The sequence below is a fragment of the Carassius auratus genome, chromosome 9, assembly GCF_003368295.1.
Source record: "Carassius auratus strain Wakin chromosome 9, ASM336829v1, whole genome shotgun sequence".
In the NCBI taxonomy this organism is placed as follows: Eukaryota; Metazoa; Chordata; class Actinopteri; order Cypriniformes; family Cyprinidae; genus Carassius; species Carassius auratus.
The window spans coordinates 6,733,474-6,760,766 of NC_039251.1; the positions used below are offsets into that span (position 1 = coordinate 6,733,474).

Consider the following 27,293-nt stretch of genomic DNA (forward strand, 5'->3'; position numbering starts at 1 on the left):
AAGATCAAGTAAGACTAGAAATGAGATGCAGCCTTGGTCTGACGCAAGGAGCAGGTCATTTGTAATTTTAACAAGTGCAGTTTCTGTGCTATGGTGGGGCCTAAAACCTGACTGAAATTCTTCATACAGATCATTTTTATGCAGGAAGGTGCTCAATTGAGCAGACACAACTTTTTCTAAAATTTTAGACATAAATGGAAGATTTGAAATAGGCCTATAATTTGCCAGTACACTAGGATCTAGTTTTGGTTTCTTAATAAGAGGCTTGATAACCGCCAGCTTGAATGGTTTTGGGACGTGTCCTAAAGATAACGACGAGTTAATGATATTGAGAAGCGGTTCTTCGGGTACAGGTAACAGCTCTTTCAGTAATTTAGTGGGTACAGGATCTAATAAACATGTTGTTGGTTTAGATACAGTGATAAGTTTATTTAGCTCCTCCTGTCCTATGGTTGTAAAGCACTGCAGTTTATGTTTGGGTGCGATGGATGAAACTGAAGTGTTAGATGCTGTAGAATCTACATTCGCTATTGTATTTCTAATGTTATCTATTTTATCAGTGAAGAAATTCATAAAGTCATTACTATTTAACGTTGGTGGAATATTTGAATCAGGTGGCATCTGGTAATTTGTTAACTTAGCCACTGTGTTAAATAAAAACCTTGGATTGTTTTGGTTATTTTCAATGAGTTTGTGTATATGCTCTGCCCTAGCAGTTTTTAGAGCCTGTCTATAGCTGGACATACTGTTTTTCCATGCAATTCTAAAAACTTCTAAGTTAGTTTTTCTCCATTTGCGTTCAAGACTACGAGTTACTTTCTTGAGAGAGTGAGTATTACTGTTATACCATGGTACAGTACGTTTTTCTCTAACTTTTTTCAATTTGATTGGGGCAACAGCTTCTAATGTATTAGAGAAAATAGTGCCCATGTTGTCAGTAATTTTGTCTAATTCATGTGTATTTTTGGGTACAAATAGCAGTTGAGATAGATCAGGCAGGTTATTTGCGAATCTGTCTTTGGTGGCTGGAACAATAGTTCTGCCCAGACGGTATCGCTGCGACATATAGTTAATATCAGTTATACGCAGCATGCACGATACGAGGAAATGGTCTGTAATATCATCACTTTGAGGTACAATATCTATAGCAGTAAGATCGATTCCATGCGATATAATTAAATCTAGTGTATGATTAAAACGATGAGTGGGCCCGGTGACATTTTGCTTGACTCCAAAGGAGTTTATTAGGTCAGTAAACGCAAGTCCTAATGTATCATTTGTATTATCAACGTGAATATTAAAATCTCCCATGATTAGCGCCTTATCAACTGTAACTAGAAGGTCTGAGAGGAAATCTGCAAATTCTTTTAGGAATTCTGTATACGGCCCTGGTGGTCTATACACAGTAGCCAGAGCAAGAGATACATTAGATTTCTTTTGCATGTCTGACAGAGTAACATTTAGCATTAGTATTTCAAAAGAGTTAAACCTGTATCCTGTTTTCTGGGTAACATTGAGAATATCACTATATATTGTTGCAACACCCCCGCCACGACCAGTCTGACGGGGCTCATGCTTATAACAGTAGTTTGGTGGAGTAGAAATATTGTCTGACTAACAAACCATACATCAATGAAAAGCTTATTTAGCTTTAGCTTTAGCTTTCAGATGATGCATAAATCTCAATAAAAAATATATATATTTAATTTTTGTTATATATTCAGAATTTTATACTTTCTAAAATTGTATCATCCCAATTTCTGTAATTTGATTTAACAGGAAATTTTAAAGAGATACAAAACGATTAATACCAGCATTCATCAAATGTATCAAAAATGATGTAAGATGATATGTAAGATTATGTTATTTAGGAACTGGCTTTTATTAATTAAGGAATGAATAGAAGGAATGTCCTACATGGAAGGAATGATCTATTAAGATTAATAAATATATCTCAACATTGAATATTTCCATCTTTTATCATGTAATTGTTGCTTTGCTCTGCATTGTCTGTAAAAACACCTCACATTTATAGCTTGAATTAACTGGATCTGATGCGGACTGAAGTGTTCTCACAGAGATGAGAGCGCTGGAGACTCCTGAGGTCTTTCACAGCTCAGCACATTCTCTCTCACTTAGTCTTGGAGGTGCAGAGGAGACTTCCAGAAGAGCCCTAATAACATGCAAATGACTGCTAATTAGCCAGAAAACCACCCTCGTGCCAAGCTGCTGCTCGATGTTGCTAAGGCAACATCTTAAGACATTATCGAAGAGTGTGAAAATGTGAATATGTACTTTTCTACCAGGTTTCCAGTATAAGAAGTCTCAGAGAAATAGCTTATCTTAAAATGTAAATCATTTATTTACCAAATTGTTTTCATGAAACACAAACAGAATAATGGAATAATAGTGTCAAAAATGTTTCAGTGTATTTTTCTCTGAATTCTGAGTTTAGATCTCGCAATTTTGAGCTTATATTTTTTAATTCAAAAATTTTTTGCGTGTGTGTGTGTGAGTTCTGAGTTAACATCTCACAATTTAGACTTTTCTCATAATTAAGAATTCACATCTTGCAATTCGGACTTTTTGGGTTTATATATTACAATTCTGACTTTTTTGGGGTTTATATCTTTCAATTCTGACTTTTTTTTTGTTGAGTTTATATCTTTCAAATTTGACTTTTTCCCTTTGAATTATGAGTTTACATCCCACAATTCTGACTTTTCTCTTAATTAAGAATTTAAATCTTATAATTCTGACTTTTTATTATCAGAATTTTATAAATTTGTACGTCTTGCAGTTCTAATCTTTTATTCATTATTAATTGTTTTAATTCAAAGACTTTTTTCCATCCAATTTCTGAAATTACTGTATTTCTCAATTTTGTTTATGCCATGAAATATAAAAAGTAATTCACACTTTTTATCATACAATTCTGACTTTTCATTGCAGTTGTAAGTATATGTAATAAATGACCTTTTTTCCCTCCCAGAATCAAAGTTATATATTTATAGAAATATAAATATAAATGAAAAATATAAATATGTATATAAAAAAGGTCAGAATTTTTTATTTAATTTTATTTTATATATATATATATATATATATATATATATATATATATATATATATATATATTATTATTATTATTTTTTTTTTTTTTTTTTTTTTTTTTTTTTTTTTTTTTTTGTAGTGGAAGTCGATATCCATAGATTTTTTGACCAAGAATGTTCTGGTTTTGTTTGTTATAGGTTTTCCATGATGTGGCCTATAAAGCTAAAGACCGCAATGATCTGATTGCTGGAATTGATGAATTTCTTGACCAAGTTACAGTCCTGCCACCAGGAGAATGGGACCCGTCCATCAGGATAGAGCCGCCAAAAAACGTTCCGTCCCAGGTCAGTGGAACAGAAACGACTGTATGAACCAGAAAAAAACTTACAGTAAGAAAACGCAGGATAGAAAAGCATCATGAAGTGCTCATCACACATATTCCTCCTTTATTGTGGTTAATATAAAATGAAAAACTGTCAAATTCAGTGTTTTCTTCCACTTGTACAGTATGTACAGTAAGTCATTTACTTATGTAATGCACATGATTTATAAAAGCACAGCTGGCCACGAGTCTCCATCTGGTTTTAAAGATTAAAACCAAGCATTTGCTGTTGAATCTCTATCTAGAAAATATTGAGGAGAGGATTAAGACTGTTCAGTGATATAAGAGCAGCCTGCAGACTGAGCATACAGTGTTTCATCTGAAACCTGAGGATCTAAATGATTTGTTTGTCATGCCCCTTAATGAGATAACTGACCTCAAAATTACAATTCTGACTTGCTGTAATGCTGTCCCAAACCAGCATGACTTGTTTCTATCACGGAAAACAAAAAGAAGACTTTTTGGGGAGCTTCTCTCGCTAAAAAAAGCACAATAAAATCCTTTACACTACTTTTTAACACTTACATTAAGCAAGGGTGAATTAAATTAGTCACAAGTGATAGTAGATCCATTTCTAAGCAGCAAATCAGCATATTAAAATGATTTCTGAAGAATCATGTGACACTGTGACACTTAAAATACAGCTTTGATCACAGGAATAAATTACATTTTACAGTATATTAACATATAAAACAGTTATTTTCAAATGTAATATTATTTCACAATTTTACTGTATGTCTGATCAATCAAATTCAGCCTTGAGAAGTGGCAATATATATATGTTACCAGCCAAAATGTCTGAATGGAAGTATAGGTTTAGAACAGTAAATGATTTGATTATGAAGTAATTCTAATAAATGATCTAAATAAATGCACGTAACACAAGAACGATCATAATTCAGTATGCGGATGTTATGATGACTTCATAGCTGTCTAAAAACAAATGTTTGCATGTTAAGCGGACTGAAATAATTGCAGTAGTTTAACATGTACAGTCACAGATTCAGAACCAACACTGAGCAGAACGGCTGAGGAATATCACGGCAAACACTCTTCTCTGTCTGTGTGTCTGATATGACAGGAGAAGAGAAAGATCCCTGCAGTGCCTAATGGAGAGCTGGCAGAGCCGGAGGAACATGGTGGACACGGAGGCCCTGAGCTGCAGCGCACCGGGAGGTCAGTCTGGACTGTGTGTGTGTGTGTGTGTGTGTGTGTGTGTGTGTTGACACATCACAATCACATGTCAGTTTGTGTGAAAGCCTTCCAAATATCAAAGATGAGATCATTTTAATATCTCCATTTAGAGGAAATGGAGGTGTTTGCCGAAGTCTCCTGCTTTTTAGATGCTTTACTTTTTTCCTGTGTCTTCTAGAATCTCAAAAGAGATTTTATGAAAATCAATATGAAATCCTTAATCAATGTGAAAACATTTATCAAATTATCTGAGCTGTTATTCACATTTTATTGATCTGTACTCATTTTTCTTTATAGTAATTTAAGAAGAAACATCTAAGACCAAGTTGACACATTTTTGTATTATCAGTAGTGCTGTTAAACGATTAAATGCATCCAAAATAAAAGTTATTGTTTACATAATATATATGTGTGTGTACTGGGTATATTTATTATGTATATAAATACACACTCATGCATGTGTATATATATCAGAAAAATAGGTTATGTTTATATAGTAATTATTTATATTTAAAAATAATATAAATTATATTAATTTAAATGCAGACATGTAAATGAATGTAAATATTTTAAAAATAGAAACTGTGCATGTGTGCGTTTATGTATATATAATAAATATACATAGAACACACACACATATATTATGTAAACTAAAACTTTTATTTTGGATTTTTGGATTAATCATTTGACAGCACTAATTATCAGGGTTATTTTAGTTAGTTAAAGCTAAAACCTTAATAATTTAAAAAAATATGCTATTTGAAATAAAATACATTTTAACTGAAATAAATTTTCATTTAGTTTAAATAAAAGTGATTAAAAACCATGTAGACATAAAAAACCCCCACAAAAATTAATTTAAAAAAATGCAAAATACAACACAAGTACTAAAACCTGAATATGAAAATAAAACAGATGTAAAAATAAAAACTAATTCAAAATAATAATAGTTTTGTGTAATTATTTTGTGTAAAAATAATGTTTTATTATGAATTATAAAGTATTATCTAGTTAAATATGCACTAATTTGCTTTCATTTTGGAACAGAAATCTGAACGTTGAATAATGCCATTTTCAAAACTTTTCTTTTTATCGCTCTTCAAATCAGAAAATATTGTCAATAGACGAAAAAAAAAAAAAACTTTTAGGAATAATGTATTGTATAAAATCAGGAAAATTATATTTAAGCAAACCCTTCTGTAAAACACCAGAATACAGATCGGAGTAATACTGAAGTTTGGTGTATGACTAAAAACTAATTTTGATATGTATTGTAAATTAATTTTACTGATGCAAATAAGTAAAGTGCAGTAAAAAACACTTGAAAGTGCATGCTGGATGTTTTCTGTCCATTAGTCTGAAACAATACGTTATGAAAAGCCAAATACTCCAGACGCTCAATTGCAATTAACCATTGCATGAAAGCACAATATTTGGGGATGTAGTGTCTTGCCTTAAACACAACGGCTTAATTGCATGAACTTTGAAAGAACAGCCTCTAAAATGTAAATAAAACGTTCCAAGCCAAATGGCTGTAAAAGGTCAGATGGCTCACCGTTGCGTTCATTATGACAGTTAAAAGGCACGTACCGTAATAATGCAGATCATTTAGGACGGTGCTTTTGTTCTGTGCTACAATGTAACCGAGAGCCGTGCCACCGAAGACCAGGTTTTCGACTCTCCAGTGAACTGGACAGACGCCATGATTGACATTTGGTCACACTCTTCCTGTTGAGTGACAGTTTTCACAACTTTGAGTGACTTTCACAACAATAACCCCCTTCTGTTCTCAGATGGCTCTTTTCTCCCAAATGGTTCACGGCGATCATATCTGATCAGTCTTAATTAATATTTATTTCTGTTTAAAGACTTATGCCTTATATAGTATGTCTACACTGTGCACAAAATGTAGTTTTTCTATATGCATGAAATATCTGGTTGATATTTGCCAAATTGTGCTACAGAAAATACTGTATATCAGAATGCAATGGTCTCGATTTGACCTTGTATTTCCAGAGCGACAGATCTGTTTTTAGTTTAACATCTCTTTTTTTGACTAATTTTGATGTTTGTTGAAAGCAAATTTCCACAATTCACCCGCATTGACTGTTTAAAATATTTAATACAGGCTATGAAATTGTATTTAGCATTAACTAAATTGAAATATATATTTTTGTCCCGATGACAGTGCAACTGTTTTCTCATATGCAAGACACGCCAGACTTTCTTACTGTGAAGCAACACTGGTCTGAAAACCATGACTTCATGTGATGAATATTTCACATGTGTCGGCACACGGAGAAAAACCTCCAGCTATTCTATAGATCAACTTCTCTTTGTGTCGGTAGACATGCAAGACATTATTTGCACTCAAAAAACAATATGAAATAAAATTATCTATAAATCAATAATAATAGGTTGTAAATAAAGCATATTTTTAGGTGCATTAAAATAATTTTGCACCGTGACATTGTTTTCAGGAGAATAACTCATATTCAATGCATAAGTTTTTTTTTATTTTTTTTATTAATTCCTATAATTTTCATTACTGTAATACATTATTATAAAAATTATTTTTTTGCATGGCAGTTACTCACAGTTTGAAAGAAAAATGTTACATTTTCCTGAAAATAATTGCCTGGTGAAATGAAATCGCCTGGTGAGTGTTTATTTAGCATGTAATTCTCTGTGGAATGTAACACTGTGAATTCGGACTAAGCCAGTTTTCCACCTCTTTGCGCAGCTCAGATGGCAGTAATCCAGTGTCTGGTGTTTTTTGTCAGGATTTTTGGTGGATTGGTTCTGGATGTGAAGAGGAAGGCTCCTCACTTCCTGTCAGATTTCACAGATGCGCTCAGCCTGCAGTGTTTGGCCTCTTTCCTGTTCCTGTACTGCGCCTGCATGTCCCCTGTTATCACCTTCGGAGGACTGCTGGGAGAAGCCACAGAGGGACGCATAGTAAGAACACCTGCACGCATCAGGCTCATCTAATTGGCCTAGCTGGCTAGTCATTAATATTTGAATCTGTATTAGTGTAGTCATGTAAACATGATGCTTTGTGACACATTCTCCCTTCTTCCCAGAGTGCAATAGAATCTCTGTTTGGAGCCTCCATGACTGGAATTGCTTACTCGCTTTTTGCCGGCCAGCCTCTCACTATTCTGGGCAGCACTGGACCTGTCCTTGTGTTTGAGAAAATATTGTTCAAATTCTGCAAGTATGCCTATTATTTATTATTACTTATACAAATGTTATTAATAATATTTAAATTAATAAACAAATATAAAAAACTGTTTTATATTGCTTAGTGAAAACACTTATAATATCTATCTATCTATCTATCTATCTATCTATCTATCTATCTATCTATCTATCTATCTATCTATCTATCTATCTATCTATCTATCTATCTATCTATCTATCTATCTATCATCTATCTATCTATCGTTTGTTCTATCATCTATCCATTGTTGATTCGTTCGTTTGTTCTATCCATCCATCCATCCATCCATCATTCATTCATTTGTTCTATCATCCATCCATCGTCCGCTTGTTTCTTCTGTTCATCTATCCATCCATCCATCGTTCATTCCTTCCATCCATCCATCCATCCATTGTTCGTTCATTTGTTCTGTCATCCATCCATCGTTTGTTCATTTGTTCTATCATCATCCATCATTCGTTCGTTTGTTCTATTCATCCATCCATCCATCCATCCATCGTTTGTTCATTTGTTCTATCATTCATCCATCATTCGTATGTTTGTTCTATCCATCCATCCATTGTTCGTTCGATTTTGTTCTATTCATCCATCCATCCATCCACCCACCCATCCATCAATCCATCCATCCACCCATCCATCGTTTGTTCATTTGTTCTGCCCATCCATCCATCATCCATCCATCATTCATTCGTTTGTTCTATCATCCATCCATCGTTTATTCATTTGTTCTATCCATCCATCCATTGTTCGTTCAATTGTTCTATTCATCCATCCATCCATCTGTTGTTTGCTCGTTTGTTCTAGCCATCCATTCTTCAATCCATAAATTCATCCATCCCTCGTTCGTTCGTTCATTCTATCCATCCATCGTTCGTTTGTTCTATCCATCCATCCATCCATCATTTGTTTGTTGTTTCCATCCATCCATCCATCATTCATTCATTCATTTGTTTGTTCTATCCGTCCATACATCCATCTTTCGTTCATTCGTTTGTTCTATCCATCCATCCATCCATCCATCGAACGTTCATTCGTAGTGTGTTTATCGTTCGTTCATTTGTTCATTTGTTCAATCATCTCATCTAGCAAACAGCTGGAATGCCAAGCACTGCTCTTGAACCCAGGACAGACTAGAAACCACTTAGCAACCACTCAGAATATCTTAGTAACCCCTAACCATGGCCAACATCTCTTCAGACTTGAAATCTCTCTCCAGACTGTCCAGTGGCTCAGACTCGATCGGGCCTGTGGAAGCCTCAGCCTGTGTTAAGATGTGTGTCTGTGTGCAGGGAGTATGGGCTGTCGTACCTGTCCCTCAGGGCGTGTATCGGGCTGTGGACGGCCTTCCTCTGTCTGCTGCTGGTGGCCACTGACGCCAGCTCCCTCGTCTGTTACATCACACGCTTCACGGAGGAAGCCTTCGCCTCTCTCATCTGCATCATCTTCATCTACGAGGCCTTGGAGAAGCTCATTCATCTCGGAGAGACGTATCCCATTAACATGAACAACAATCTGGAGAAACTCACCACTTACAGGTGAACACTGGCTGGAATGGCATAAAAGACCCAAAGTAATATACTGTAGATTCCAGTGCTCTACAGAAGATCAGTATTCTGTAGTACACAACCCCTCAATAATCTGTTCTTGTAGATGTTCCTGTATTGAGCCTGCAAACCCCAGCAATGCCACTCTTCAATACTGGGAGCAGAACAACATCTCAGCTCCGGAGATCTTCTGGGAGGCTTTGGAAGTTCAGGTCAGGGTTGCATTTGTGTCTTTTGAGAATCCCTGACCTGGTTTACAACTAATTTTAACCCTGTAAAGCCTGCTGTATGATATTTGTATCAAATTTCTAAGGCCTATAAATTTTCAGCATAATCAAAGCGTTACTAAAATCATGATGTGCACGTGTGCACAATCTACTTCATGCCTTCTGTTTTTTGATTGATATTTTATACTTTTTAGTATTTTAGTATAACTGTACAGATGTTTTGCTGTGAAATCTGTACTGAATTTTATAATGTAACCATAAGAATAACATTATTTTTGTTATTAATATTTGAAGATGAGCACTTTCTGGTCACTTACTTAGTTAAGTAGCTTCAGTTCACTTGATTTTCCTGATTTTTTCAGAAAAATACTGTTCAAATGTGAGTTTCAAACATGATCATCAGGCTTTTGAGGAACATTTATTTGTAATTTTATTGCACTCCATTATATGTTTTAAACTACAGAGCTTTAATCATAAATAAACCTACAGTACGATAAATAAATAAACCTACATATTATTATATACATATAAACTGATATTTGTCATTTTATGTAAGTATTTGCTATAATAATAATATCTTATTGATTTAAATTACATGAATCAGAAATGTATCTTTCTATTCTATTTCTATTAGTTTTGGCCATATAAATATCAGTATCAATAACTGGATATTTTTGATCACTTTAGGGCTCTGAATATCAAGTTTGAGCTTTATATTCTCAATATATTGTACTTTATGAGCCATCAAAGCCTGATGGATCAAATACTCATAATATTCATAACATTGACCACGTGTGTATGATTTCATTTGAATGATCTATAATTTTGTGAAAACAACAAAATCAAAATCAGCTAAATGTTCACAAATGAGACATTTTGAGAATAAGGCCAAGTGTTATTTTAGTCTTATAACCTGCATTGCATCAACTCCACATTTGCTTTACATTTAAACAAAGTTATTCCAAACATGTTATGATTTATGGGAATGAAAAATATCTTTTTTGAGTGGCATGATGGAGCAGGGCTATTATGTGAGATTAAGAAAATCTGAGCTGGATTACATCTGATAAATCACTGTAAAAGCTAAAAAAAGATCATCGCTGCTGCTCATCTTTTAATGGGCAAGAGTTAAAATAGCAGCATGTTAAGCAGATGTGTGTGTGTGTGTGTGTGATTTAGAAATTCAGTAATGCACAGCATTTTTTTCATTTTATCATTTGTTATCATATACTCACCATCCTGTCGTTGCGAGTGAACAATTGCTTTAAGAAATAAAATAGCAAGCCTAACCCATTTTTCATTTCAGGACTGCATTGAGAAGAAAGGAGAATTCGTGGGGTCGGCTTGTGGGCCTCATGGTCCGTACGTTCCTGACGTTCTCTTCTGGTCTACAGTCCTTTTCTTCTCTACTGTGGCCATGTCAGCGTTCCTTAAAGAGTTCAAGACCAGCCGCTACTTCCCCACCAAGGTACTGCAGTCATTCCCAGCCACCGTCTGCTGTGTTTGTCACGATGCTGTAGTTCTGTGCGCTCTGGTGCTCTCTAGTGATGCTGTGGAGTGTCTGCAGCTGCTGAGAGGAGGAGAATAATGATTGTAAATCCTGTTTCCTCCAGGTCAGAGCCATCATCAGTGACTTTGCAGTCTTCATCACTATTGCTACCATGGTTCTGGTGGATTACGCTTTAGGAGTGCCTTCCCCCAAACTGAAGGTCCCTAATGTGTTTAAGGTTTGTTTAAGTCTTACGGTTTCAGTTATTATGATGTTGGCTTGAGAAAGCTATCTATCTGTCTGTCTGACTGACTGTCTGTTATTTAAACTCCAGGCTTTTCAAACTACTTTAATATAAAAACCTTCAAACTTCAAGCTTTTCATTTCCATTTTAAATTTTTCAAACCATTTTAAACTTTCAGACTAGGCTTTCTCAGGCTAACATCGGACTCTAGTTCACTAATATTTCATTTAATTACATTTATTTTGATATTAATCAAATTTAATTAACACAAATGAGATACTGAGGGCTGTAAAAGTAGAATAAGTGATAGAAATAAAACTTTTTAGAAAATATACAAAGGGTTGTCAAGGGAATATATTAAGGAATATACAATTAGGGTAGGGTAACTAACATTTAGATATTAAACAGATTTATTCGATGGCTGTTTTTGCAAAACATTTAATTGCTGCTGATTACCATGAACTAAAATCAGCTGACTCCATAAAAATGTGTGCAAAATACAGATGCATGATAAATTGGGCTTTTATTCTTAAGAAATATTAGACAACTAAACAAAATGCAATGATTCAGTGGCTTACTCAAGGTATATATGTTTCATTATTGGATGAATCAGTGTTTTCGAATGAATCTCTTGAATGAATGATTCAAAGGCAAGTACATTTTTAACAACTAAGGAAAAAAAGAAAGAGAAAAAAGATACACACACAGAAATAGATCGGTGGAATTGAAATTTACATTTTGCAACAGGTATCCGATTCTGGAATTGGAATTGATTTTCAATTCCCAACCCTTATATACAATATAGCATTATAAAATTTGAGTTAAAAATGTGTGTGGAAAAAAAAACCCAGAATACTGTAAAAATAAAATGAAACATGCAGTGTTATGCACAACTGAACTAAATTAAGTTCAATGCACTAACTTCACAAAAAACCAAACAATGTTAAAAGTTTTTTTTTATGTTAGCCATATGTTAACTGTAACATAACAGTCTATGTATATGTGTACAAGTATTAATAGAGTTGATAAGAATAGATTTGGCCAGTTTAATATGTTTGAATAAGTTTGCAATATGTTTCCAGCCAACTCGTGACGATCGTGGGTGGTTCATTAACCCGCTGGGTCCGAACCCGTGGTGGACGTGTGTGATAACAGTCGTTCCCGCCCTCCTCTGCACCATCCTCATCTTTATGGACCAGCAGATCACAGCTGTGATCATCAACAGGAAGGAGCACAAGCTGAAGGTGCTGCTAGTTCCTTCAAACTGCCTTCAAGTCTGAATGAAATGAGTTAACCCTCGGCTTGACGTCTTGCTTCTACAGAAAGGCTGTGGCTATCATCTGGACCTTTTCGTGGTGGGCGTGATGCTGGGTGTCTGTTCTCTGATGGGGCTGCCGTGGTTCGTGGCAGCGACGGTTCTGTCCATCAGTCACGTCAACAGTCTGAAGCTGGAGTCCGAGTGTTCGGCGCCCGGAGAACAGCCCAAGTTCCTTGGGATCAGAGAGCAGCGGGTCACCGGCCTCATGATCTTCCTCCTCATGGGCTGCTCTGTATTCATGACCTCAGTGCTGAAGGTCTGGAGCTCGGGGATCAAGATATCCATAATCACATTTAGATTTGTGCATTTGGCTGCTGCTTTTATCCAAAATGATTTGCATTGCATTCAAGCTCTACATGTCATGCATAAACCCTTGTGAAAGAAGTGTGCTTAAATATAATTAATGTAAACTTGTAGTTAATTCAAATATTAAAATTATCTATATTTTTTTAAATAATATAATATTACTTAAATAAAAGGCCACTTAGGCCACTATGTTTCTTAAGTACACTTTTAAAAAGCAAAGTTTTAATTAAAAGTTTCACTTTTTAATCATTTTTGTTTTTATATTTTTTTATATATTTATTTTTTGTGCTTTTAAGAAGTACTGCTGTTTGACTGACATGTAAAGTACTTGATTAATTTAAGAGGTAGCGTGTTATTCAATATTAAATTTAAAGCCAATTATTTCATATGTACTCAATTGCAACTTTATTATTACAGATGTTTTGCGAACATACAGTTTTGATAGAAATTACATTAAAGTATATATATATATATATATATATATATTATTTTTTTTTTATGATTGAGCTAATCGAGGGAATGAATTAGCAAAAAAAATTATAAAACTATAAAAACAATTAGAAAATGACATAGAAAGATGTATTTAAGTATGAAACTCCGCACATGGCATGCAGGAAAAAAATAGTATGTTAAATCTTGAGCACGATTTACTATTTAGTTCCCTCGATTTATAAATTGTGTGCACGATTTAGGAAATTGAGGGACAGTTCTAACATTAAGGTGTGCATTAAGTTCACACTTAAGTATTATTATTATTGCCATTGTAAGTACTAAAGTGTACTTCTTTTTCACAAGGGTAGTCCATGCATGTCCTTGGGAATCGAAATCACATCATGGGTTTTGCTAGCATTATGAATTTTGAATTATATGGTAGAAGGGCTTTTTTATAAAAAAATAAAAAATAAAAATAATAAAAACAAGAATGAAATTTTACTTGATTATTTAAAAAGCGATCATTATACACTAAAAACACTTTAAAACTCAAGCATGGTCATATTATGCTAAAAATTATAATAAGTACTTTTTATTTTTTGCACAAAATCTCAGGGTAAAATAAATTGGGTATTAAAATGTTTATTTTGTGTATTGCTTAGTTTATTCCAATGCCGGTGCTGTATGGAGTTTTCCTTTACATGGGTGCATCTTCACTGAGAGGAATACAGGTAAAAACATTATAGAAAATGTCTCTTTAAAGTATCGAAGCATTTGCAACGTTTTAAACTTGCCAAATTGAGAAAATGTGATTACTGTATATTTCCTGTTTTAGTTTTTCGATCGTTTGAGATTGTTCGGGATGCCAGCTAAACACCAGCCAGACTTCATTTACCTGAGGCACGTTCCACTCCGAAAGGTTCATCTCTTCACCATCATCCAGCTCAGCTGCCTGGTTCTCCTCTGGGTCATCAAGACCTCCAGAGCCGCCATCGTCTTTCCCATGATGGTACACATTTATTTCTTAATATAACCCAGCTTTATCTGTCATTTATGTACACATTTAAATTACACTAGTAGTCAAACGTCTACTTATTCAGCCTTGTCTAAACTCATTTTAAGTAAATATTAAATATTTGTAGTTTTGTAAAAAAAAAAAATCTATTGTAGGTTGGCACAATACTAATCAGAAAGATCATGGAGAAATATAGTCTGCCAAACACGTCTTTGTACATGCAATTTCCTCATGAAGCATCTCTTAACCATTTGATTTTTCGAGTAATATGTGATAATTGAATTAGTGATTTGTTCGCGGCAGGTGTTGGCACTGGTTTTCATTAGAAAGCTGCTGGATTTTATCTTCACAAAGCGGGAGCTCAGCTGGCTCGATGACCTCATGCCCGAGAGCAAGAAGAAGAAGCTGGAGGACGCTGAGCGAGAGGTGAGCTACACAGTTTATTATCTAAATGCAATGTTCACTGTCAATAAGCTCTTGGAAACATGGCTGCAAGCGGCAGTTTGCAAGGTCCAAGCAGAAAGCGGAGAGAACAAATGCAATGCACAGATGTGCCTGACATCAAAGATCAGAAGAGGAATTTTAATGGAAACACTGTATATAGACAAGACTTCTCTAATCAAATCCTGAAAAGTAAACAGAAAAGTTTGGGGTTGGTAAAATGGGAAATTATTTTGAAGTTGGTCACTAAGGTAAAAAACACATCAAAAACATAATGTGAATTATTATTACGCTTTAAAATGATTCTTCAGAAATCATTCTGATATGCTGCTTAAGAAACATAAAAAAAAAAAATTCCTTCACATTCAGTTATCAATATGTCCAAATAGCATGTATGCACAGTTTTGTGGAAATCAGTTATGTGGTCCATGTTTTAAACAAAAATCTAGGCAAAGGATCTAAGCAAAGAAATATAAATCTCACATCTGTTGTTCAAATGGACCAGCAGCATGCACTGTGTGATTATATTTAATATTTCGGTCCTCTGGTTGCTAGGCAGCACTAATCCATCACATAATTGAGATTATTAAAGCATGGCATCGAAATAACCTCCATGCAAAATTTGGTGACTTCTTGCCAAACAGCAACAAAGTTAGAGCTGTTTTTAAAAAGGAACAAATAAAGATCTGCTTCAAAAACGTCACTGGTTTGACCCCTAAAAACACGAGTAATTAGCATTTGGAAGACAATGTCCGTATAAGTGAATGATATGACTTGAGTCTATTTATGCAAGCTGAATGAAAGAAAAAGCATGAGTTTTCTTCTGCGAGTTTTTGCTTTAATGAGGAGGGCTGATTTGTGCTCCAGTTTTGCAGTTTGTTTTTCCTGCATTCAGAGACTTTCTGACCCCCTGGCACATAATCTGATGTTTTACTCTTGCTAAAATTGCCATGATACGTTTCTTATAGAGAGACCCCGATTCACCCACCTCAGCATCTGAATGCATTCATTTCATGCCAAACAAATGGAACATGAATCGATCTGCCAAAATGTCCTTCAGCAAAGTTATTTAATCTCAAAGGGTCTCAGAAGTTCTCTTTGGCTGGATGGGAATAAAACTCTCTCTCGCTCCTTCTCCCTGTGTTTACTGCCAGGAGGAGCAAAGTATTTTGGCAGAGGAAGAAGGAATCGTTCAAGTGCCATTGGAGGGACATTACAAGTATGGACCAGATTTTCTAAACTAATTCTCACAACAGCAAGCGATACTAGGTTTTGTTAGTTTATTAAAACAATAGGCCAATACTTGACAGCAATGGCACCACAGGTTATGTATTTTTTTCATAATACATGCTGTAAATATAGAGAAGTAGAATTAGCTTGAGACTTGCTATACATTTAGAAAAACTTAAGAAGTAGAATTAATATGTTAAGGCAATAAATGATATATACTGGCATTTATGAATAACTGGAATAAGCAGTTGTTGTCAAGCATTCACCATTGCCGAGTCAAATTATGTTTTACGATTGGTTATGATTATTTATGTTATGTTTTATTGATATGAATGATTTTTTTGTATTGGTTATTTTTCAGAGATGATCCTTCTACTATAAACATCACAGATGAAATGTCTAAAGGCTCCTTTGGAAGCACTTGGAACTCCAAAATTGATCTAAACACAAAAAGGTTCTGATTTATTCGATATTTTCGATATTCGATATTTGGTACAGTAGTAATGTTTAGACATAAAGCAGCTCTACAGAAGATAATACTGACAACTTTCAGCCATAGACAAGTTTTTTTTTATCCGATAGTGTTAATCAATCAATAATAGTCAAACCAATAATATGTATCAATACTTTAAGTGTTTTTAAAACAATTGTATTACTCTACTTTAGTATTTAGAAGGATTGTGGACAATTTCTGTACACTAGCTATCAAAAAATGTTGTCCTGCACCTTTAAATGTCATTGTGATAGTTTGGAAACACACATGTACAATAAATATGTAATTTCGTTTTTTATCCATTTACTCAGCATTTAACGCATTTTGATTTAATTACTTTTTTTCTTTAGTCCCCTTTCCTAAGCTCGCAGATGCTGATCCCCAAAGGTACGCACACTGGACTGCTCTCATAGCAATGTCCCACGTCACTTTAAGATCTCATTGTGTCTTTGTTTGCATGGCAACAGCTATTTTGACCAAATTTGCGGCGTTAGACAGATTTGATTGTGATCCATCTGGAACAGACATTTACATTATGTGTCTCTCCAAGAATGTTTGAATTCAGCCCAATTTTTCCATCCAGTTACTCAGTCGAAAACAATAAATCATTCACATCTCTCTGTAAGTGTCAGACAAAGATAGACAGCATGTGATCATCTTTGGTTGTTGTTGTCGTGTTTTTTTTTTTACTACTCAGACAGGAAAAATGTTTAATCAGCTGTGAAATTGTAATGTGTGAATGTAAGCTGGTCTGCTAGCTGCTAAACATGGATTATTATTGAGATCATCATGTGTTCAATGCAATCAGAAGGAAATATTAAGCACAAAAAGAATTTTCGACATAAATACTTAAAGGAAAAGTTAATCCAAAAATGTACTCAGCCTAAGGCCATCCAAAATGTAGATGAGTTTGTTTCTACATCAAAAAGAATATTTGGAGAAATGTAGCATTGCATCACTTGCTCATCAATGGATGCTCTGCAGTGAATGGGTGCCGTCAGAATGAGAGTCCAAACAGCTGATAAAAACATCACACTAATCTACAATACACACCACTCCAGTCCATCAATTAATGTTTTATGATGTAAAAAGCTGTGTGTATGTTTGTAAGAAACAAAATCCATCAAGGCAATTTAACAACTGTTGCTTCCGGCTAAAATACAAGTCCATAATCAATAACACTTTTTCCAAGCTCATGAGATGTCTGTCTTAATAGACTTGTATAGTACTGTTGAAAATCAGTTTCTCTGTGGAGTAAATAAACAGAATTAGCTAAAATGATAAACATTTAATCATTTTAATATAGTCATTGTGCATTAAAGAGCTTTTGTAGTTTAGGATAAAACAAGTGAACTAATTCCCTTTTTATGTCATTTTGCAGCCTGTCTAATAAGAACGTGCACATGGAGCATTGATGGAAAGAAGATTCACTGTGTTCACACACACACACACACACACACACACACACACACACACACACACACACACACACACACACACACACCTAGCTATCCAAATAGATGTATTGTTTAAATTAACAGTAATTAATTTATCTGTAAGTTTTTACAGATTTAATTAACTTATGAAGACTTTTTGTTGTTGTTGTTGCAGTTTTTAACTTAAAGTATTGCTAGTTTACAAGTAAACGCACAGTCTAATAACTTGACACCTCAGCTCCCTGTCTTGCGTTTCTGTATTTTAAAATTACATCACAATGATAAGCTTTTTAGCTTCTAGATGTAAATCCTGTACATATAGTAATACCAGCAAAGTGGCGATTGTTGTGTGAGAAATTAGAAGAAAATGTGACAGAAATGGAAATTATTTTACATTTTTTATTTTAAATGCTCTTTTAAGTATTTTATATGTTTTGTATTTTTTTTTTAAATAGCATTACTGCACAATTTTCACATCCCTAAAGGTACAGTTTTAAATATATAGAGAATATCTACTGTAGGTAAGCAATTAATAGGTATTTTATCATTAAATCACATGCACCAGTTTTTGTATTCATGTTTTGGGGTGGCAAAGAAACTTACTGTTCATATAAAGTTACAGCTTTTTGATGATACTTGGTATATTCACTACTAGATTTACCATTTCCATATTTTGTCCTTAAGCAAGACACTTTACTCCAGGTTGCTTGAGGGTCAGTATTAATATAGACAGTGAGTTTACTTTTGAGATGCTTAAAAAGCATGAAACCTAGGCTCCTGTAGATTTTTGATACACATGCAATATCAGAAAATTGTTATATTTTGCTTAAGACCTTTGCATTAATGCAGTGTTAATCATAGAAAATTAATTTTAGCTATTAATATACATTTTTTTTTTTTTGCACAGAAATGTAGAATGCTGCCTCTGTAAATATTATTTCCATCAGAGTTTATACCTCTCTTGTAAGTGAATGAAAGCATTCACTGGATACTGTAGATACAGACTACATTACCTTTTCACAAAATAGAACAATAGTGTTTTAGAAGTGCAGGTCCATCTAATAATGAAGGTTTTGCATGTTGAGGTCATCATGCAATGAATAATTTCCATTTAAAACCTTTAACGTCTGCCATTTATAATATCATTTAGAACAAAATAGATGAGAAATCATTTTAAAATCATACATATTGTTGTAATATTACCATAAACTGATTCAAATGTTTGGCTTTTATTAATATGTATATTTGTTTTGTATGACTTTAATCTTCACACAAAGATGATTTTGAAAGACAAGAGTGATTGTTATCAAGAAAATATTTTAACAGTTTATTAAAATGTTGATTTACGCTTAAGTCCTATTGTATTATTATAATATGTAGTTCTTTTAACTGCTTTGATGTTTCTGTAAATTAACTTGAATGAACTTTCACTATATCCTCTGTATGGTGTGACTTTGGAATCTTTTATTTATATGCTTTTTTGGGGGGTTATGAAATAAGCATTACCTTCATTTGAACTTGTATTTCATGAACTGTGAGGGAACTAATTAAGACTTTTCTGGAGATTTTGTTCCTGCTATTTCTTCTACAGTGAAATAAAAAATATCTTCATACCATACAGCAACTATGTCCTTCAGTGCATGCCTTGTGGGAAGCATATAGTGACCCAAGCTTTTTCACAAATGCCCTGAAGCCTTCATCCTCCACCACTGAAAATGGCTGTGAATCCATGGTTATCATGTCCACTAGAGCATTGTCCTTTTGCTTTGCTTTGTTCCACTCGTGTATTGTATTTCAAATAAATTATTCACTTTCCACCAACTATATAACCCATAACATCTGGCCTCTCATCGTTTGTTTCAGGGGCATAGCCATTTTTTTCAGAAGTGAGGAGGACAGATATTACACACACACACACACACACACACACACACAAACACACCTATATATTACGGTACGATACGATAACATTACGATATAACATTTCTGTAATCTATATAGCCTACTAGTCAACAGTTTTTTAACAGAAAGATTTTTAATGTTTTGAAAGAAGTCTCTTCTGTTCACCAAGCCATCATTTATTTGATTTATTTCAAAGTACAGCAAAAGCAGTAATATTGTGAAATATTTATACTAGTTAAAATAACTGTTTTCTGTCTAAATATATTTTAAATGTAATGTATTCCTGTTATCAAAGGTGAATTTTCAGCATCATTCCTCCTCCTTCAGTGTCACATTAATCAGAAATCATTCTTAATATGCTGATTTGCTGATTATCAATATTTAAAATAGATGAGAATTGTTTCAGCATTCTTTGATGAACAGAAGGATCCACAGATCAGCATTTATGTAAAATAAAAAGCTTTTGCAACATTAGACTATATCATTCAAAATCGTAGTCAGTATGTATATATGTTTTTTTGCAAAGGATTCATTAAATTGATCAAAAGACATCATTTTACAAGAGATTTCTATTTAAGATAAAGGCTGTTCTTCTGAACTTTCTATCCATCAAAGAAACCTGAAAAAATTCTACTCAGCTGTTTTCAACATTATCATAATATAAGTTTTTCTTTTTTTCATCTTTTTTTTTTTTAGCAGCAAATAAGTATATCAAAATTATTTCTGAAGGATTGTGTGACTGGAGTAATGATGCAAAAAAATTTAGCTTTGAATTCTCAATAAATTACATTTTGAAATATTTTCAAATAGAAAACAGCTATTTTAAATAGGCTAGTAAACATATTTCAAAATTGTACTGATTTGCAGAACTTGGATCAAATAAATGCAGGCTTGGTGAACAGAAGAAACTTCTTTAAAAACATTAACAAGCTTACTGTTCAAAAACATTTGACTGGTAGTGGATACTATAGGCAACTTTCATTTTTCTCTAATTTCTAGCTTTTAATTGGCTTAGAAATCTGTAACTGCTGGACAATAACAAATAATAATGATTTGTTTATACACTACAAACACTTTTTATCACATAATAAGGCAGAATAGTTTCTATACTGTTATAAATGCTATTGCACTGCAATTAGCACTACATGGTTCATATACTTTATTTATCACCTGCTGGAGATTTTTTGGAAAAAACAAAACAAAACCAAGAACAACTGTTTTCAAACAGCGATAGCTGGACACTGTTGTCCATATTAGGAGTTTCCTGTTATGACTTTCTGTGCGAGAGCGCCCTCCGGCTTCGAGTATGAATGAAACACACACTGCAGGAGAGTTTAGCCGTCCGTGATGTTCATTTCGCCTTCTTAGTCCGAATAAAACATCATGTCATGCGCAGACTATCCTGTCTCTTTAAGTTTAAATATATATTTATTCACACCAGCTCTTGAAAAACTCTATAAGAACACCCTTGCCCGAAAAAGTGCGGGAGACAAATTTCCATGATGATAAAAGTGAACGCGAACCCGCTTTGAACTCCCGAACTGACTCAAATGATTTGCGAACCTGCTACGAACTCCCGAAATGATTCAAATGATTTGCGATCCCCAAACTGACTCAAATGAATCGCGAACCCGCTACAAACTCCCGAAATGATTCAAATGATTTGCGATCCCCGCACTGACTCAAATGATTCGTGAACCCGCTACGAACCAGGCGGCAAGGAAGTCGACCGGAAGTTGAAGTTGGCCGGGTGCTGCCATCTTGTAGCAGAACTTCACTTACGTTAGCATTCCCATTGACTCCCATTCATTTTGATGTCACTTTGACAGCGAATAACTTTACATCTGAGGCGTTTAAAGACTCCGTTTGTCCATTATTTATTTCTATAGATACACAACAATGTATAAAGGGTTCCATTACCTTCTATGTTACATTATGGCCCCGTAGGAACAGTTTTTGTAAAAATAGGATCAGAATACTTACTCCTGCTCACTCACGCCAAAGAACTCCCCGCTCAAGCTTGCCGTCTCTGCAAGATTAACGATGGCAGTTTGCACGCACAGCTACTAGAAGATTTACATCTGTCAGACAAGTTGCTGACGTCATTAAGCTTAGTTTGAGTCTGCGCGTCAGAAATGGAAGTGCTAAAAAACTCTAAAAATGGGCTTCACTTGTCTCAATTGAGTTCCAATGGGGTCCCTGTGTCCATTTCTTTTACTGTCTATGGTTGTTTGCCTTGTGAATATATAACACATAGCATACTTGTTTTCTTATGATTCTCTTTAAAACACAGAATCAGCTCGTTATCTTGTAAATTGTTTTTTTTTCTGCACAGGCGGCCACACGCTCTCCTTGCGCGCACTGACTTAAAAGTGGCCTAAAGCAACTCTTGAAACACACATACTCCGTGTGTGCAGTGCGTGACTGATCCATGACTGTAGGCTACCACAAACATATACTCACTATTTTGTATTTCAAATCCAGAAGTTATCAGAAACTTTTATTAAAAAAAGGTTTGTCAGCATTGCTATTCTCTTTGTACATATACACTCTTTAACAGACATTTTAACACAATTTAAACAAGGTATTATTCAGCGCTACTTATAGCCTATAGATGTTGCTCAAACAAATGTAGTACTTATATTAAAATCGCAAACATTTCAAATTAAAACTTAAAATTGACAAAAACAGCCGACTATCATGCCTTTTCTTTTGCATTAATAAATATTGCATGTCACAAAGAAATGTTTTTTTCACCTCCACCATGAATTAAATGAGAGTTATTCATTATTTCGCCTTGTTGAAGTAAATTTTATTTTTCCTTGCTTTACCCCGATTTTAAAGTAAAAAAAGATGACTAAAATGATTAAATTAAACGCATTTATGGTGAGTTTATTATATTTTCATTTCAATCTGTGTTCATTTTGACCACGAACCATGCATGCACTGTCAGCCTGTCACTTTAATTCAGCGCGTGCAGCACATCAGAAATAGACTTGGTGCTGAAACGATCTGTACTGCACCGCACATGGAATGGATCGCCAGACCGCATCCGCGCGCAGTGTGAAAGCTCTATAATATGGAGCCCAGGAATCAGGTGTATAAGATTAAAAAACCCAGGCCCCACTTTATATTCACCAGGCCCACCTATTAATGACGTTCTTTATCCGCCACTGGTCAGATCGCGACTTCAAAGCGGGTCCGAGAATCATTTAGATCGCGACTTCAGAGCGGGCCGCGAATCATTTGAGTCATTTGAGTCAGATCGGGCTCGCGAATCATTTGAGTCAGATCGCGACTTCAGAGCGGGTTCGCGAATCATTTGAGTCGAGTCAGATCGGGACTTCATAGCGGGTTCGCGAATCATTTGAGTCATTTGAGTCAGATCGCGACTTCAGAGGGGATCCGCGAATCATTTGAGTCGAATCAGATCGCGGGTTCACGAATCGTTTGAGTCAGATCGCGACTTCAGAGCGGGTTCGCGAATCATTTCATCGTTTTATTATTTGCATCCTTTTTATTTTATTTTATTTTATTTTATTTCCTGCTCTGTACAGTGTTTCTGTCAATGCTTTATACACACCATGATAATGACAGTCTGAATATTATGCATTAAATTTAATTCACCATCATTTATTTATTTATTTATTTTTACTTGTATTTTGCCAGGACCATTTCAGGCTTTAATTTTATATTAGAAGCTACAAATAAGTCAAATGAAAAGCAAGCAATTCTAGCAAGCATTGGGCTAGGTGCACAAGATGGCGCCGGTGAGCTTCAGCGACGTGAGTGTGTGCGTACTTATTTCCGGTCTTGCGATGCTCGCATTGACTGTAAGGGAAACTTACATACGAAACTTGGCTAGATGTGTATAATTAATGTTTTTCAAATTTAACAGCGGATAGTGGTATATCAAAAACATGGGGAAACATCCTCCCTATATTTTGCGTACCTCTGTGGGGAAATTCATCAAGATACAACGCGGAGATTGCGTTATTCTTCTGTTGATTATGTGGATCAGCGTCAGGTCAGGTCCACAGGGATTTCTTTTTTCAAACACAAACCTCTCAAATATGCAATAGGGCTACTTTTCATTTTCGAAGAGCTGGTTTTGTTCTGTTATGTAAGATAAATGTTTCTGACTGTCAGACGCACAGAGATTTCTGATAAAGCATGTTTTATTAACTTTATTTGATAACATAATTTATAACTAACTGTACAATTAAACGTAATATAATTATGGTAGGTTTGCCTTAAATAAAAGATCGCTGTTTGCATTCATGTGCGTTTTTATCTGTTTATTTGTTTGTGAAAGATCTGCAGCATAAATCATTATCTGTCTATGAGCAGCCATGTATATATTGTTATTGTTTTGCATTAATTATCAGATTAAACAGATATTAAAATTAGTCACGTATTTTTTACTGTGTAAAATGATAAAATATGTTGTGAAAATAACGATGAAACAGACTGATGTATATGTACAATTGAGAAATGGATACTTCTGAAGATAAATCGCAGCCCACGTCTCACGAGGTAAATATTTAATATATATATATAAAAAAATAATAATAATGCAAACATTTTCGAGAAATAAGTAATTTGTACATTTACATATTTGGTAAGATAAAATACATTATATAGCTGTGTATACACACCATGAGTTCAACTTTCATCTCGTGAACAGTAGTGAACATTAGTGTATTTAATTCATTTACCAGACCCAAACATATATACAAGTTTCAAATCCACTGGCTCAGTTAACATTTGTAGTATAGTGATAATAGCAGTGTATATCTTATTTGCATATGAAGTGATATTATAAATCCTGTAAACATATAGAAGGTAATATTTGAACTTCTCCGGTTCTCTGCACTGACTTTAAGCACAACCGGAAATATCTACGCACACACTCGCAAGACCGGAAATCCAAGATGGCGGAGATATGCAACTAGCCCATTGCTTTAGAAATGATTGTATGTTGTATTTAGGTTTTGGATTATTTTGACATAGTCTATCATTCCAGTATGCTTTTCTCAAAAAAAAAAAAAAAAAATTAAATAAAAAAATAATTTGTTGTATGAGAATAATTGTAAGTATTGGAAACAATATAAAATTTTGTTTCATCAATTGTATTACAAGGAGAGGGTGACTTATGAGGACATAACCCATGTCCCCATTTTTCAAAACTGCACAAAGTTTCCTGTGAGGGGGTTAGGGTTAGGTGTAGGGTTGGTGTAGGGCCATAGAATATACAGTTTGTACAGTATAAACCCATTACACCTATGGGATGAACACACTTTTCACAAAAACAAACGTGTGTGTGTGTGTGTGTGTGAGAGAGAGAGAGAGAGAGAGTGTGTGTGTGTGTGCGTGTGTGTGAGAGAGAGAGAGTGTGTGTGTGTGTGTGTGTGTGTGTGTGAAGTGAGTGGTATGCACAAAAGCAGCTTAATAAACATACTAAATAATGTCCTAATGAAAATGTACAAATGCAGAAAGGTTTGTGTGTGTGTGTGTGAGAGAGAGAAAGAGAGTGAGGGAGTAGTAATAATAATATATAATATAATTTTTTAAAAAATAATTACATTATTTGAAATAAAATGACCATTAACTGAAATTGAATAATTCTTTGAAAAAGTATATAAAAAAGAAAGAATAAAAATTATATTTCGTAATTTTATTTCAGCTGGTTGCCAAGGCAAATTGTCTATTGAATGACATACTTAATTAGAACTAAATACAATAAAACTTTTTAAAAAACTATAAACATATTAAAAACAAAACTGATAAAATTGTCAAAAACACATTGAAATTACAAAAATGTTAACTAAAATTTTAATTTAAACAGACAAAATATAAAATGGAATCCCTATTAATCTATATTTAAAACATTAACAAAAATGATAATAGTGTATCAATGATATTAAAATAACTCTGGTTTGCTGGTTAAGTTTAGGATTGAGTGATTTAGTTTAACAAACTGATGTTTGTTAGTATGGAAGGCGTTTGCTACTAATTTAAATAAATCAACAGTTAAATTCCTGAAATAATATTATATATTATAATACCTAATTATATTAATAACTTATGTTAAATACACATTTTAGGTCAAAGGGATTCATATTTTGAAATAGTTTTTATTTTGATATTTTCTGCTTTATCTGCAGTGACAGATCTGTGTGTGTGTGTGTGTGTGTGTGTGTGTGTGTGTGTGTGTGTGTGTGTGTTTTGGGCTTTCATAAATACTCTTTAGGATTGTTTGTGCCATAACCTGTGATGTGTATGTTCTTGGCCTTTTCTTTGTAGATCTAGACTGAAGGCTTCTTAGACTAAATGCTAATGTGCTAATAAAATTATTTTATATTAACAGTTAAATTTGTGATATTATGTTAAAAAGTTGCCAAAATTTATTTTATTTTAAAGTTTGTGTAAACAAGGTCTGATTTTGTACAAGATAAACAAATCTCACAAATTACTTCATATATCTACACTTACATAAAAAAAATTTTTTTCAAGAAATTAATAGTTTTATTAAGCAAGGTTGCATTCAATTGATCAAAAGTTACAAAAAATAGTTTTACAAAATAATTATATTTCGAATAAAAGCTGTTGTTCTGAACTTTCTATTCATCTGTGAATCCTGAAAAAATTAATGTATCACAGTTTCCACAAAAATATGAACGTTTTTCTACATTGGTAATAATCAGAAATGTTTCTTGAGTAGCAAATCAGCATCAAGGTTATTAAATAAATAAGTAATAAGTAAGCATCACGAGCGGCCTCGAGTCATTTGAGTCAAGATCGGGACTAGAGCGGGTCCGCGAATCATTTGAGTCCAGTCCGGGACTTCAGAGCGGCCTGCGAATCATTTGAGTCATTTGAGTCCAGTCAGATCGGGACTTCAGAGCGGCCTGCGAATCATTTGAGTCATTTGAGTCATATTGCGACTTCAGAGCGGGTCCGCGATTTATTTGAGTCGAGCCAGATCGGGACTTCAGACCGGCCCGCGAATCATTTGAGTCATATCGCGACTTCAGAGCGGATTCGCGAATCATTTGAGTCAGATCGCTACTTCAGAGCGGGTCCGCGAATCATTTGAGTCGAGTCAGATCGGGACTTCAGAGCGGGCCCGCGAATCATTTGAGTCGAGCCAGATCGGGACTTCAGAGCGGGTCCGCGAATCATTTGAGTCATTTAGTCAGATCAGGACCTCAGATCGGGTTCGCGAATCATTTGAGTCAGATCGCGACTTCAGAGCGCGTTCGCGAATCATTTGAGTATTTTGAGTCAGATGGCGACTTCAAAGCGGGTCCGCGAATCATTTGAGTCAGATCGGGCCTCAGAGCGCGTTCGCGAATCATTT

At 34.4% G+C, this 27,293-nt stretch overlaps 1 protein-coding gene across 3 annotated transcripts in view; it reads left to right on the forward strand.

Moving 5' to 3' along the window:
• slc4a10b (solute carrier family 4 member 10b) overlaps positions 1-19,855 on the forward strand; it is a 70,795-nt gene extending 50,940 nt beyond the window's left edge. For all 3 annotated transcript variants that reach the window (XM_026271152.1, XM_026271153.1, XM_026271155.1), the window contains 17 exons: positions 3,252-3,398; positions 4,518-4,612; positions 7,414-7,588; positions 7,714-7,847; positions 9,143-9,388; positions 9,504-9,609; positions 10,931-11,092; positions 11,238-11,351; positions 12,440-12,601; positions 12,680-12,931; positions 14,076-14,144; positions 14,249-14,422; positions 14,732-14,854; positions 16,024-16,088; positions 16,461-16,553; positions 16,943-16,979; positions 17,974-19,855. In XM_026271152.1, the coding sequence (XP_026126937.1) occupies positions 3,252-3,398; positions 4,518-4,612; positions 7,414-7,588; positions 7,714-7,847; positions 9,143-9,388; positions 9,504-9,609; positions 10,931-11,092; positions 11,238-11,351; positions 12,440-12,601; positions 12,680-12,931; positions 14,076-14,144; positions 14,249-14,422; positions 14,732-14,854; positions 16,024-16,088; positions 16,461-16,553; positions 16,943-16,955 (2,130 nt within the window). In that variant the 3' untranslated portion in view covers positions 16,956-16,979; positions 17,974-19,855. The remainder of the gene's footprint in view (positions 1-3,251; positions 3,399-4,517; positions 4,613-7,413; positions 7,589-7,713; positions 7,848-9,142; positions 9,389-9,503; positions 9,610-10,930; positions 11,093-11,237; positions 11,352-12,439; positions 12,602-12,679; positions 12,932-14,075; positions 14,145-14,248; positions 14,423-14,731; positions 14,855-16,023; positions 16,089-16,460; positions 16,554-16,942; positions 16,980-17,973) is intronic.
• The last annotated feature ends 7,438 nt before the right edge of the window (positions 19,856-27,293 follow it).